This window comes from Phoenix dactylifera, chromosome 2, assembly GCF_051530095.1.
Source record: "Phoenix dactylifera cultivar Ajwa chromosome 2, Ajwa_hap1_PhDact_Kaust_v1.1, whole genome shotgun sequence".
Classification (NCBI taxonomy): domain Eukaryota; kingdom Viridiplantae; phylum Streptophyta; class Magnoliopsida; order Arecales; family Arecaceae; genus Phoenix; species Phoenix dactylifera.
The window spans coordinates 7,429,831-7,442,529 of NC_143191.1; the positions used below are offsets into that span (position 1 = coordinate 7,429,831).

The 12,699-nt window shown below is 39.0% G+C and overlaps 1 protein-coding gene across 1 annotated transcript; it reads left to right on the forward strand.

The window, feature by feature from the left end:
* Positions 1–2,121: 2,121 nt before the first annotated feature.
* LOC148714537 (uncharacterized) lies at positions 2,122–4,330 on the forward strand. Its single transcript, XM_088715166.2, has 2 exons — positions 2,122–3,757; positions 3,877–4,330. The coding sequence occupies exon 1, from the start codon at positions 2,240–2,242 to the stop codon at positions 3,431–3,433; it is 1,194 nt and encodes a 397-aa protein (XP_088571292.1). The 5' UTR covers positions 2,122–2,239; the 3' UTR covers positions 3,434–3,757; positions 3,877–4,330.
* Positions 4,331–12,699: the final 8,369 nt, after the last annotated feature.

Genomic DNA, 12,699 nt, shown 5'->3' on the forward strand with positions numbered 1-12,699 from the left:
ACTATGCAATGTCCTTTATGGTAATTTTGTCATACAAAAGTACTTTCTCAGTTTGTTTACCAAACACAAAACAAAGTACCACAGCACTTTACGAATGTAGTTACCAAACAGCAAACAGCTTTTTATAACAGCTCTACTTCAGACAGCTCTACTTCCAACAGCTCTACTTCCAACAGCTCTACTGCCAGCAGCTCCCCCAAACAGGGCCTTAGAAATTTAAGTGCGTACGTGGCAAGTTATATATAGGCGAACACGAGATTATAGCCATGAATTCTTATCTACTGCATTTATTGTATATATGTAATAAAATGGAGGCCCTGCGTGCTGAATTTTTCACTTTTCATATGGATGCTAATATTAATGATGGGATTTAGATCCTTCTCACATTCCATATTATTATTAATAAGTTGAAAGTCGTGTATTAATTAAATCAATATATTAATTAAAGTCATATAGTAATTAAATGAAGGCTATACAATAATGGTTTTTAGTTATCACCATGTAGTCATTAATATCAATAAAGAGATTTAAATTCTTCTCATATTCCATATTATCATTAATAAGGTGAAAACCACGTACTAATTAAATCAATACATTAATTAAAGTCATATAGTAATTAAATGAAGGCTATACAATAATGGTTTTTAGTTATCATCATGTAGTCATTAATATCAATAAAGAGATTTAAATTCTTCTCATATTCCATATTATCATTAATAAGGTGAAAACCATGTACTAATCAAATCAATGGAACAAGGGAGCTAAAACTGTTAACAAACAATTGTAGGCTATAGAATAAAGGTTTTTAATTTGTTAAGCAAACATTATAGCAATTACAAAAGAATTTATAAAACAATTGAAATAAATAAATCCAACATTCATATTTTGTTTAATAAAATATAATAAAGATATATACCAAGAGAAGACATATAAAATAAATATACTTTTAATTCATTCCAAAAGTATGTTTTATATCATATATAACAAACTATATATTTATAATTTAGTTTTAACTCAAACTCAAGCTAATCAATAAATCTATGGTCTTGAAATTTAGTATAACCTGTATTCTAGCTCGTACAAATATAATTTACTCTATTACTTCAAGCAATAGTTGTTACAGTACCATAATAGTGTCGCGATGGTTTTGACAAATCTACGTAACATTGTAAAGATAATATACTACACTGTTATATTATATTTTAAAGATAATTTTAAAATAGATTAAAACATTATATTACTACATCTTTGGATTATCCTCCTCCATGGCATGTACACTAAACTCTACTTCCATGAAACCATGGTTCTTCTTGTGTGCATGACATGCTATATTCTAGGAAAGGACTTATACTATATAATTAGGGATAGGAGTATATAAAAAACTAAATTTTCTGCCTAAGGGTATATAACTTGGGACATATTCCAAATTCTCATTAACAGATCCGAATATCCGCCCGAATCCGTTTACCCCCTCACGTCAATCTACTCGCGCCCAAAAACGGAACCCCACACGGCACTGTCCCCGTAATTTGTTCAACTTCCCCCCGGTACCTGCTCCACCTACTACATCCCGTCCGATCTCAATCAGACGGATGTCCTCGCACCTCGGATCCCGCGTTCACCTTTTCCTGTCGCTCCCCTCCGCCCACGTCCAACCTGCAGTCAGCTCTTGTCATGAGTCTGCCCGCCATTCGCTCTTCTTGCCGGGCCCCACCCATCACTTCCCCTCCATCCATCCCGTCCGATTCCCATCCTACGGTCCGGAACAAAACCCAATAAATTATAGTTTTGCATTTTTTTAACCACCAAGAGTTTTTATATTTTGTCCTTCTTCCTTGTGGTGTAGTCCTCAATTTTTTTTAACCCAATTTATTGATTCCGAGTCCATGACGCCAACGTACTGAAGCTGACCTAAGCGCAGTACGCGTGGACTTTAATAGTCCTGTGGACGCATGTAGCACTGAGCACGAATGACAAAGTAAGCGTTGTATTGCAATCGCTGCTCAGTTTGTACAAAAGCTTAGAATTCGCTAAGGAGCTAATCCGACCACGTGCCGCACGTTTGGCCCGTGTGGCCTGGTCCTTGGTTCGCCGCCCGCCACTTCTAAAGACTAGTGGTTATAGAATTGGGAGACCGAGCGATGGATCGGAATCGAGGAAGAGCGGTAGTTCTAGTACCCTCTTTCTCTTCTTAGCTCTCTCCCTTCTCCCCTTCTATAGCGTTTGGCTTCGTTCGTTAATGGAAGAGAGGCAGAAGAAGGAGGTCTTGAAGGCCCTCGAAGCGCTCAGGAAGGCTTCCAAAGAGATCGAAGCCAACCCCGACGGCGGCGGCGGACACGCCGCCTCCCCTTCCATGAAGGCCCTCCTCGAGCTCCAGACTGGCTCCGACGACCTCCTCTCCGGAGACCCCCACCTCTCCACCCTCTCCCGCCTCCTCTCTCACCTCAAGGATCTTGCCCTTGCCCTAAAATCCAAGCACCAAAAGTCCCGCTCCTTCTTCCCCCACTTCCGCCGGAGGTCCGGCAAACACGAAATCTCCCGCGTCGCCGGGTCGATCGGGACCGAGATCCAGTCCTGGATCGACCGGGAGAGCGTGGATCGGCTGATTTCCGCCACCGACGACGAGGAGCGGGTGGCGCTGCTGGCCGCGCTGGAGGTGAGGCTCGCCGGGGAATTCGATCGGGGGCTCCAGGAGGTGCTCCTCCGGTCTGGGGCGTTCGCCGCCGTGGAGTCCGCCCTCGCCGACCCCGCGGCCTCGAAGCGGGTCCGGGAGCGGTCCGCGGCGGCGGTACTGGCCATGGTCCGGTTCAACAAGGACGTCTTCGTCGGCCCCATCCTGATGGGCCCCACCGTCGGCGCCCTGGTGGCCATGTCCTCCGCCGCCGCGCTCGCCGCCCTCAACGGCCTGATCGCGGCCATCCGAAGCCCGCTCGTGGACGAGCTCCACGCCCGTGGGGAGATCCCGCGGCTCGTCGGGCTCCTCGCCGCCGGCGAGGTCGAGGTCCGCGTCCTCGCCCTCGACTGCGCCCTCGAGATCGGCTACTACGGCCGGAAGGATGCCGTGGACGCGATGCTCGCCGAGGGCCTGCTCAAGCGGCTGGTCTCGCTCCAGATGTCCGATCTCGGGGGCGCCCTGATCGAGATGGACGGCGAGGATCGAGGGGCGGAGAGGGGTGGTGACGGGATCCAGGCGGGGGGAGTTGGGAAGGCGAGGCGAGGGGAGAGCAGGGAGTCGCAGTACCTGTCTACGCGGCCGTTCGCGAGCTGCGTCGCGCGATTCGCAGTGAGCGTAGAGGTGGGGGAGGGGCTGAGGCAGAGGGAGAAGCGGGCGTTCAAAGCGGAGGTGCTGGCGAGGGTGAGGGAGGCGGTGATCGACGAGGCGGAGGCCGCGACCGTGCTGGCCGAGGTCCTGTGGGGGTCCACGCCGTGGTGAAAATCCAATTTAGCACTAGAGACCAAAGGACACAGCATGGCCCGGATGCCCGGACGGGCACGAGACAAGGAGGAGAAGATGATTGGTTTCTTCTTCTCGGGCTTCAACGTGGTTGAAAAAAGGCCCGTAGGATGTCGATGGGGTGGGTCTGCTCTTGTACAGGTGTTCATTGGTGGTGTTCTTTTGGTGCCCATTTGGTTGCCATTTCATGTTTGTTGTTAGTTGGTGTAAGAGAAATGATAAAAAAAAATGGAGAGGGAATGAGAAGAGGACAAGAAGATGCGAATTATTTGAGAGAGGAATGGGGCCATGGATGAAATCTAGGTGAACTTAGTTGTTTCTAGAAATTATATACATTTTTTTGTTAATGTTGTCCTGATTTTTTTTTGGTTTTCTTTTTTGTATTATCTTTGATTCGGTGGATAATTGAGGGTGAATTTAAGATTGCAAGCATATGATGGATGCATTTTGGAGCTACTTTCAAGCATCACCGCCACAATTATTGTAAGGCACCGATAAAGAGACTGGCTTGGGTTGATGCGAAGGATTTAGAGAGATGATTTCGGTTGATGAGGATACACTGCATTGATTTGACGTTGTTGCTTCATTTGGGACCCTTTGGAAGAAGTTAAGCGAGCTGGCTTGATCATTCTTATTTAAAACAAGGAGGAATTATGAATGCCATAGTCGCGGACAAGACAACTAGAAGTGTCAATTCACTCGCATGGAACAAACTTGAGGCCAATCAAGCTAAGGGTGATGTGTTCGTGCCTATGTGGCGGCTGCCCGTAAGTGAAATTTTGTGCTTCTCGAGTAATGTCTCTTATGGTTGTTTAACTGGTTTTCTTATATTCAGAATTGCTCAAATAAATGAAAGCATGAATCGTTCGTCATTAATTATTTTTCTCCTTTTGTCCTTTGCACTGATTGCAGCCATTCCGTGATAGTGCATGTTGGAACCAACTTGAAGGGCCTGACCCGGTCACGCCCTGAACCAGAACATAACAAACACCACATATTTGTATAGCAGACCATACAAATATGCAAGACTACAGATTATATCAAGTAACAATAATTTCTAAAAATTTATTTATTTAAGAATTTATTCAAATGTTTCTTATAATAGTTCCAAAATGCCATAGGTCAACATTTGTTAATTATTAATATAAATTAATTAAAATATTTTAACTAGTACGACTAAAATTTAAATAACTAAAAATATCTTCAAAAAAGTTAGCATACTCCCCAAGTTCGGAGCAATCATGTATTAGATATGAAAAATACAATCATGTATTTAGATATGAAAAATAGAGAAAATATAATAATAAACTATACAAGCCCAATAAGCAACATAACATTTCAAAGTGGGGTCAAAGCATACTAAAAAATTAGTTAAAAGTACAAAATATTGATTGAGAAATAAATCATTTCTCGAATAATTTATATATCTTTTTAAAGTGTACTACTATTTTCATAAAGCATTACCAGAAATCAGATATCAGGCTATGGCAACTAACCTAGTGGCATGGCTCAGAATACACTAAGTGCCCAAGACCATTATTATTGACCACCGGTTGTACGGTGTCCTAAATACCACTATTCTAGTCATCGATGGTACGGTATCTAAATCAGTTTCTCATAGATTACAAGTCGATAGGGCTAACAAATAATCTCCATTGGCAGGGCCAGATCATAGCCTTGCTGAGAATTCATATATATATATATATATATAACAACTTTTGCTCAGTTACATTTTTCAGATTTCAAAATATAACACATAACATATTTTTAAATAATTACTATCATAACATCAACATGCTTGACTCGTTTAACATATATCATAATTATATTTAATAAACTAAATTATTATTTTACCAAAAAATCAAAAAATATATTTTGAAGCATTAGGTTATTTACCTCTTCTTACCTCACAAATCTCACTTCAGCGGATCAAGTGCCCCTATTTTAATATCATTAAAATATTATTAATTTCATCATCATTTCAAAAGTCAAGCGAAGTCAGAATTAAACATTATTGAAAAACGACATTATGCCTCCAAATCAGGTCGATCAGGTGATAGTTTTCGACTGCCCAGGTCGACCTAGGCAAGGTGCTTTCATCGAGTCATGCTTGGACTAGGGCACAGATGGTTCTATAGAGATCAGAGGTGATCAAATTTAACAGGACCAAGCTGGGGGCTAGCACGCTGCCTAATGACCCTTCACTAAGGTCAATTTAGAAATCACTAATAGTCGTATTTACGGGTTCTAGTCAACTCTCTCAAGAGAAGTTCAGATAGAGAGAAACTTTGTAGAGAGAAACAAGAAGGAGAATAAGAGAGATAAAGTAAGGAAGAGAAAGAGAGAGGAGAGAGAAAGAAGAGAGAGACTCTTTTCTTCTTCCCCAAAATAGGGGAGTCTCTCCCCTTCTGACAGATCTAGGGGGCAGTCGATGGTGGCTCAGCCCCAAGCGAAGGCGGCCATAGCGGCTCTCAATCACAGTCATATTCGGCAACGGTGGCGGCAACGGCAAAACTCGGAAGAAAAGGAGCCAAAATAGGGCTCCCTATTTCGGATGGTTTCCTGGTGATTCGCCAACCCAAATCAGGATGGTTCATGGCTGAAAGACTAGGAGGGAAAGAGAAGAAGAAGAAGAAGCCTATCTCGGTCAAGCGAGGTGGTCCCGCAACTCCTACCAGCAACAAGTCGAAGAAGAAGATCGAAGAAGAAGCTCGGGATTGGTGGCTCAAAATCGGATGAACTCGAAGGAGAAGCGAGGGGAACTTAAATAGCGGATCTCGTCCTTATCTAGCCGGTCTCCGAATCAGGATGAACTCTTGATCTTCATCATAATTGGGAGGGAGTCTTCGTCGCGATTGAGAGGAAGAAGACTCCTAGGCGAAGTCCCCCTCCCGATCCTCATGTGCGTCGCATGAGAGGCTTCGGCTCAAAAATGGCTGGGCCAGTCAAGTAGACCAGGCCCAGTCCAAGAGCTTCACAAGCCCCGCCGATGTGAGGTCCTGATCTTTTGGGTTCATCCCAAAAGTTTTCCCTTTACCCTGCTAGCCAAAAGAACTAGCACATGCCGGCTGAAGTATGTCCAAATTTGTATGTTTGTATGTTTGTAAAAGATGGTGCATCTTACTTTGAATTATTCTAAAAAAGATATCTGGAACCTTTATATGTAGTATTACTAATTACAAAGTTTATGGGCATTTCTTTTTATTTTTTAATCTGAGCAATATATAGGATTTTGACCCTAGATCTTCTCCAATAGCAAGTGTTTAGGATAGAAGTGCCAACCAAGCTAACAATTGTCGGCATGAGGATTTGGGGCTTGCGTTAAACGTCTAGGTCAAAACTTTAGGGCATGCTGGACCTACTTGAGTTTGGAATTAACCATTAATTGACTGAGAAAATCTTCAAGTTAGATCATCAAGTTTTTAACCAAAGGGATCTAATATTCTTGATGGTTTCTCAACAAAGAGACCTTAAGGCCCTATTTTTGATGGGATGTGTCTCATGTGCATGGCCCCACATGCTTCATTTTCTGCACCATTACGCTCCCTATCCCATGGATAGTAGACATGAATCTTATAGAACTCTATAGCTGCTTTCTTAACTCCATTTCTTAAAATATTTTTAGGATTGTTGAACAAGAAGCAATAGAACAACAAAACCAAGAGGTTATAATTAAAGGTAGCAAAAATTGACTTAACCTAAAAATTCAACATTTTGGGTCAGATTTGGGTCAAGGGTTTTTAGTTTGGCCATGTATGGATCGTTTTCTAATCTGAACTTTAAACAAGTCGAATATAATATGAAAACTTTAGTTTGACTCGAGTTATGAGAAATTGAATTCTATTGAGACAAAAAAAAAAATACTTTAGTTCGTTTGAGTCAATATCTTGGATAAGAATTTTTGAGTGATGATCTTTTAATATCAGTTGTTTTAATCAATTTTGGAAAATAGTAGGTAAGAATTATAAGCATTAGAGATAGTTAGTTTAGGTATATTAGAAATTAAGTCTTAGAAAATAGATTAGGTAAGGATCAAATATATGATTAGAAATAACCTGTGTGTACATATTGATCGAAAAATCTTGACCCAATATTGGGTTGATTAAGGTACAAGTCAAGATTTTGTGTGTTGTAGTCCTATCGAAAAGGGTTTGCTTAAGTGAATAATTAGGACCAGATAAAAAGTCATATCGAAAAACTTGGGACATAATATCCACAAGAAGATGGTAGGTTAGCTTGCTAATAAAATCTCTTTGTGTTCGTCACAAAAATGTTCTATATAATCATTATCAATCCCATCTGGCATGTTTAATAGACAAGTAAGAAATCGATATCCAAACATGACATATTATTTAAATTGGTAATATTACTTGATCTATGTAACTCCTTTTATACAAAAATCAAGTTAAGTTGATCTGAGTCTGTGAGGACACATTTAACCTACTAAACATGATCAAGAAGCAAAACCTATTAATTCTGCATAGATAACCTGATTTGATGTAAGTCTTCGAGATAAATTAGCTATGAGTTATAAATGGATCTAAGTTCTCATCTGTGTCTAGTCACGGTACTTATTAAATAAGTCAAGCTAAGCAAATTAAGATTCTAAACTTGAACACAATTTGGCTAATAAATGGATTAGTGAAATCGGAGTTGTTTTCAATGGAGAATCTTTTTGTGGCAAACCCAAACCTGCAATTTTAAATCGAATTCACAGATAGGCTTAAATATTGCCACCTCTGTTTAGGAGAAAGTTAAGCTACACCATTGTTTTTTTGGTGTAAAAGACCACAATACATTTCATCAAAAATCAAATGGATACAAAAAGATGAAACTAATAATAATAATAAGAAGAAGAAGAAGAAGAAGAAACGGATAGGAGAGCCTACCTGGGCTAACGAGTCCAAGCAACAGTTACAAGTTCAATCTCTCGCATGCAGTCCTAGGCCAAACGAAAATTTTGACCCAGATATATGGGCCATCCGCTTAGGCCCAACAACAGTAAATCTAAATTTCGAAATTCAAAATTGAAACTAAAATTGAATCAAGTCGGACTCCATCCAAGCATCTCCTCACCCTAAAAGCCTATCTAAAAACTTGGACACTGGAATAAGCACCACAAAGATTCTTAACCTATCCGATATAGAACTATTATTCCTCAACAATTGATATGCATTGTCCTCGTATACTTCACCATTCCCCGACTGGGACAAGGGACTGTGCACTAAGCAAAGAAAGGAGTGGTGCTAGAAGGTAGCACTTTTGTGGAGTTCATATTTTGGATGCATCAGGAATCATAGCATCATGTTGTCTCGGACTGGTACTCCTAATTCTTATGTGACCAAGTATCATAATATAGATCCATGTGGTTAAGCCCTCTGCATCTCAAAGCTTCACATACTTTCTAGGAATGGCGGACTTTCTTTAGGTAGCGTTTGGTGGCCCAAATGGAATCACTAAAATGATCTTAGATTACTGGTAATTGTTATCCGGAGGTACTTTGATCCTGAATGATTTATGATCATCATGTTTGGTATACTATGTTCCAGTACCAATATCTATGAATATATATTGGGTATTCTATAAAAATCCAAAATTACTGACCGTATAATACCAAAATCATCCTTGATATATTGCATAAAAATATATTTATTAATTACACAAAATATTATAATAAAATATTGACATATCTATTAATATATTAATTATTAATATATTCTATAAAAATATATTTATTGGTCCTATAAATTATTAATCTTATAAAGATATATTAATTGTTATGATAGAATTAATATTTTTATTTATACTTATAATATATTAAGTATTTTTTTCTTCAAATTTCAGCTCAAGATTTCTGCCTTAGGGTGATCTTGGATTTCCAACCTCAAGAACGGGTATTCCATCATTAAGTTGGGTGGTAATTGGAAGAGTGAGGGTGATTTAGGATCACTACTATATAGGATCACCATAATGCAATCAAACATGATGATTTCATCATTTCCACCCACATCAACTTTGCTTTTAGGATGATCACCCTATACCAAACGCTCCTTTTCCTAGCTCTCGGCATCAGTGTTCTTCGTTTGTAATAGGATTTGGCACTGTTACTTCTTCTGACATGCATATGTAACGATGCATTCTCATAGGAAATATGAAGAAATCATAGTGACTGGTTTTTTTTTTTTTTCTTCCACGTGCATCACACACATCAAAAATTAGTCAAGCATGTAATAGAGACATAAGATTTTCTATTAACTAGGTCCAACTTGAATGGGTCCAACTCGATGTCGTTGTTTATTCTAGCCCACAAAATCCAACAAAATCTACCCAAATTGAAAGTTTCATCTGACTTAATTACCTCCTTTCAATCAAACAAAAGATTTGATTGTGTGTCAAACTCATTAAATAAAAGTGATACATAAACTTTTATAAAACTAAGATTGTATTTAGTTCAAGCTTAGGGGTAGGTTTCATGCCTGCCAACAGGATTTGCAAAATAAGCATAACCAAGGAAAATTATACCAGTCAAACTTGCTTAGATAGATATAACCAGTCCAAGGAAGAGCTGCTGTAAGTTATTCTTTGACATAAATATTTGTATACAACTATTCGCATGGACAACTTTTATTATTTTCATTTTTCTTATTCCCGTACCAAATGAAGCCTGAGATTTGCGCAATTTTAATATTTACTTGGAAAAAAGAAAAACAAATGCTATGTAAAAGAAGTATAATTTGAAATACTCTCATCTCTTTTCTATTACACTTCCATTATGGACATCGGGAAGGCGGCGGCACCGTGGCCATATCGAACTCCTTGCCTAATGAGTCTCTTTCCATGATCTCGCGTCGCCAAACTCTCGTCAACCAAAATTATTATCTCTCGACATTTTCCACAAGGCATTAGGTTATTGCCAAAATCACTTTTTTCAAAGAGGATATGGCTATTGAAATCTGCATGCTGCCATAAACAAGTGGAGTGCAAATGCCTGACTAATTGGAACAAGTAGCATTACTCCAAAAAACTTCAAAAGATCAATTTAATTAGTGATGGTTGATTAGGGATAGTCAATTAAAGAAATACTTTCAAGAAAAAGTCAATTGTTGGAATTACGTGATCATTTTGTTCAAAAGACCAAAAACTAAAAATTATTGAGGAGATAAGGTGCATTAATTCAAAAACAAACTTTTATTTCAAGGATTGGTCGTTCAGTCATCAAGGGAGATGGCTTTCCTGTTGTTGATATGAACAATTGGACATTCATTCACTGAATAAGAGAATCCATTCTTCTTGCTTCAGATGCCGTTATTCCTCCGGTTCCTACTTCTTTCTACTGCCAAGAGGCCATTACATCATTCCTAGGCAAATCAATCACTCATCTCTTGCAAAACTTCCGTTTAGAGAGAGCGTGTTTATTGGTTTAAAAGCACTACAACTTTATTATAATCATCAATTTGCTTATTAATTTAGTTGTGACGCTAGATAATGATGTACTTTGGCAATTCTAGCACTTAATAAAGAGGTGGATTGATAACTTTGGTAATGCTCTCCCTTTTTTTCTTTTGAAGCATCCCTTACTCTGTTTGACCAACCGACAAGTGATGGATTGAAGAAACCTGGGTGGACTGCATGAAAAGATCTTCCGACTATTTATACATGTCATGTTCTAAATTTTAATGGTTCAACTCCCAACAGAATTGACAAGAAGAAAAAAAAAATCAGTACTCTGAGAATGTGAAATAAGAATCATCTTAGAATTTGATACTCATATGGTGATATCTTTGAAAGAAGATCGTTAGTGACAAAATTTTGATGAAAAAAATCAGCAATAAGAGTATAATCTTGATGATGAAAAATTAGCTTTCATCACGCAACTAGATTAGCATATTTTCATGATGGAAATTATTTTTGTCGAAATATTATGTCACCAAAAGTCTAGCGTCAATTACCGCATAGTTGACGCATCGATTGGGTAGATGTTTCAACTAAGACAATGGTGATCATAATATATAGTGAAGAGACTTCTTTTATCTATACAAAGATAGTGAAGAAATTTTTTTTAAAAAAAAAATTGAGGTGTATGAAGAGTGAAGACTCATTCTAAGGAGATTCTGTCTTCAAATTTGGAGAGGTGTCTTGAATTGTTAGCCATAAATCATTTTTGATGATGCAACCATTATTTAGTACCAAGAGGAGGAAAATGGAAAAGGCTTATGCATGCATCATTAGCATCTCGATAGCACCATTTATTTGTTAAAACAGGCCTTATTGTCATCGGTATTGACCACTCTAACTAAAATAAAAATGATTATATATGTTCATTTGTTGTGAGAAGCTCATACGAGTATGAGAGAAGACCATACGGGCATTTGTCAAGTGACTCTTGGAGAAGTACAAAGGATGAGTTACTCAAACTTGGACACTGGTTAGTAATTAATAGAATTTCAACCAACTTGTCTTTAATTTGACCACCGCTGTAACAAATGATACGGACCTGCTTACATATGATATGCCGAGGTCCACCAATTAAACCAATGGTCAGGCCACAGTGATTGATTGGATCAGAGGTCGGAGGTGTGCAGGCGAAGGCAAGCCGCTGCTACTTGACATTCGCAGTCTACTGCAGAGTGTGGTGCCCATTAGGCCAAACATGGCTACAGAGAAACAAACTATGCGGCTGACTGAGTTGTTCCTATGCGACTCACCATTCTGAAGGTTTTGTTTGGAGAGAGAGTGACATAGTGCCGGATTCTCTATCTGATTTGTTGTTTTCAAATTTTATTGGCCGCATCCACACCTGTAGAATGTAAGCCGCCGTTGTACCAAAAAAAAAAAAAAAACAACGGTCCAACATAGTAAAGTCCTACCAATATATGCAAGTCCTTCCTCTCTACTTCCTAGACCAAGTATAAATCTCCAACAAGGTTGCTATGATGTTGGTGTCCCTAAGTAACACAATCACAAAAAGTTTAAATGCTTGATAATTTTCAAGTCACTTTAAGTCTGAGATCTCCTATTCCAAACATAAGTCTATCAAGGGGTTTTACTAAACTTAAGCTTCGTACCATATCCATCCAACTAATAGGTTAAGTCCAACCTAGCTCAATAAGATTCATTAGACTTGTCGTTCTTTTTTGAAAACTCATATGTCTAGTTCAACTGTGGATCAGATTTACATGACAATCCAGTAATATAAAATACTCTTAAAAGTTATAAAAAGTGGGATTGTACTAATTATTAATTGG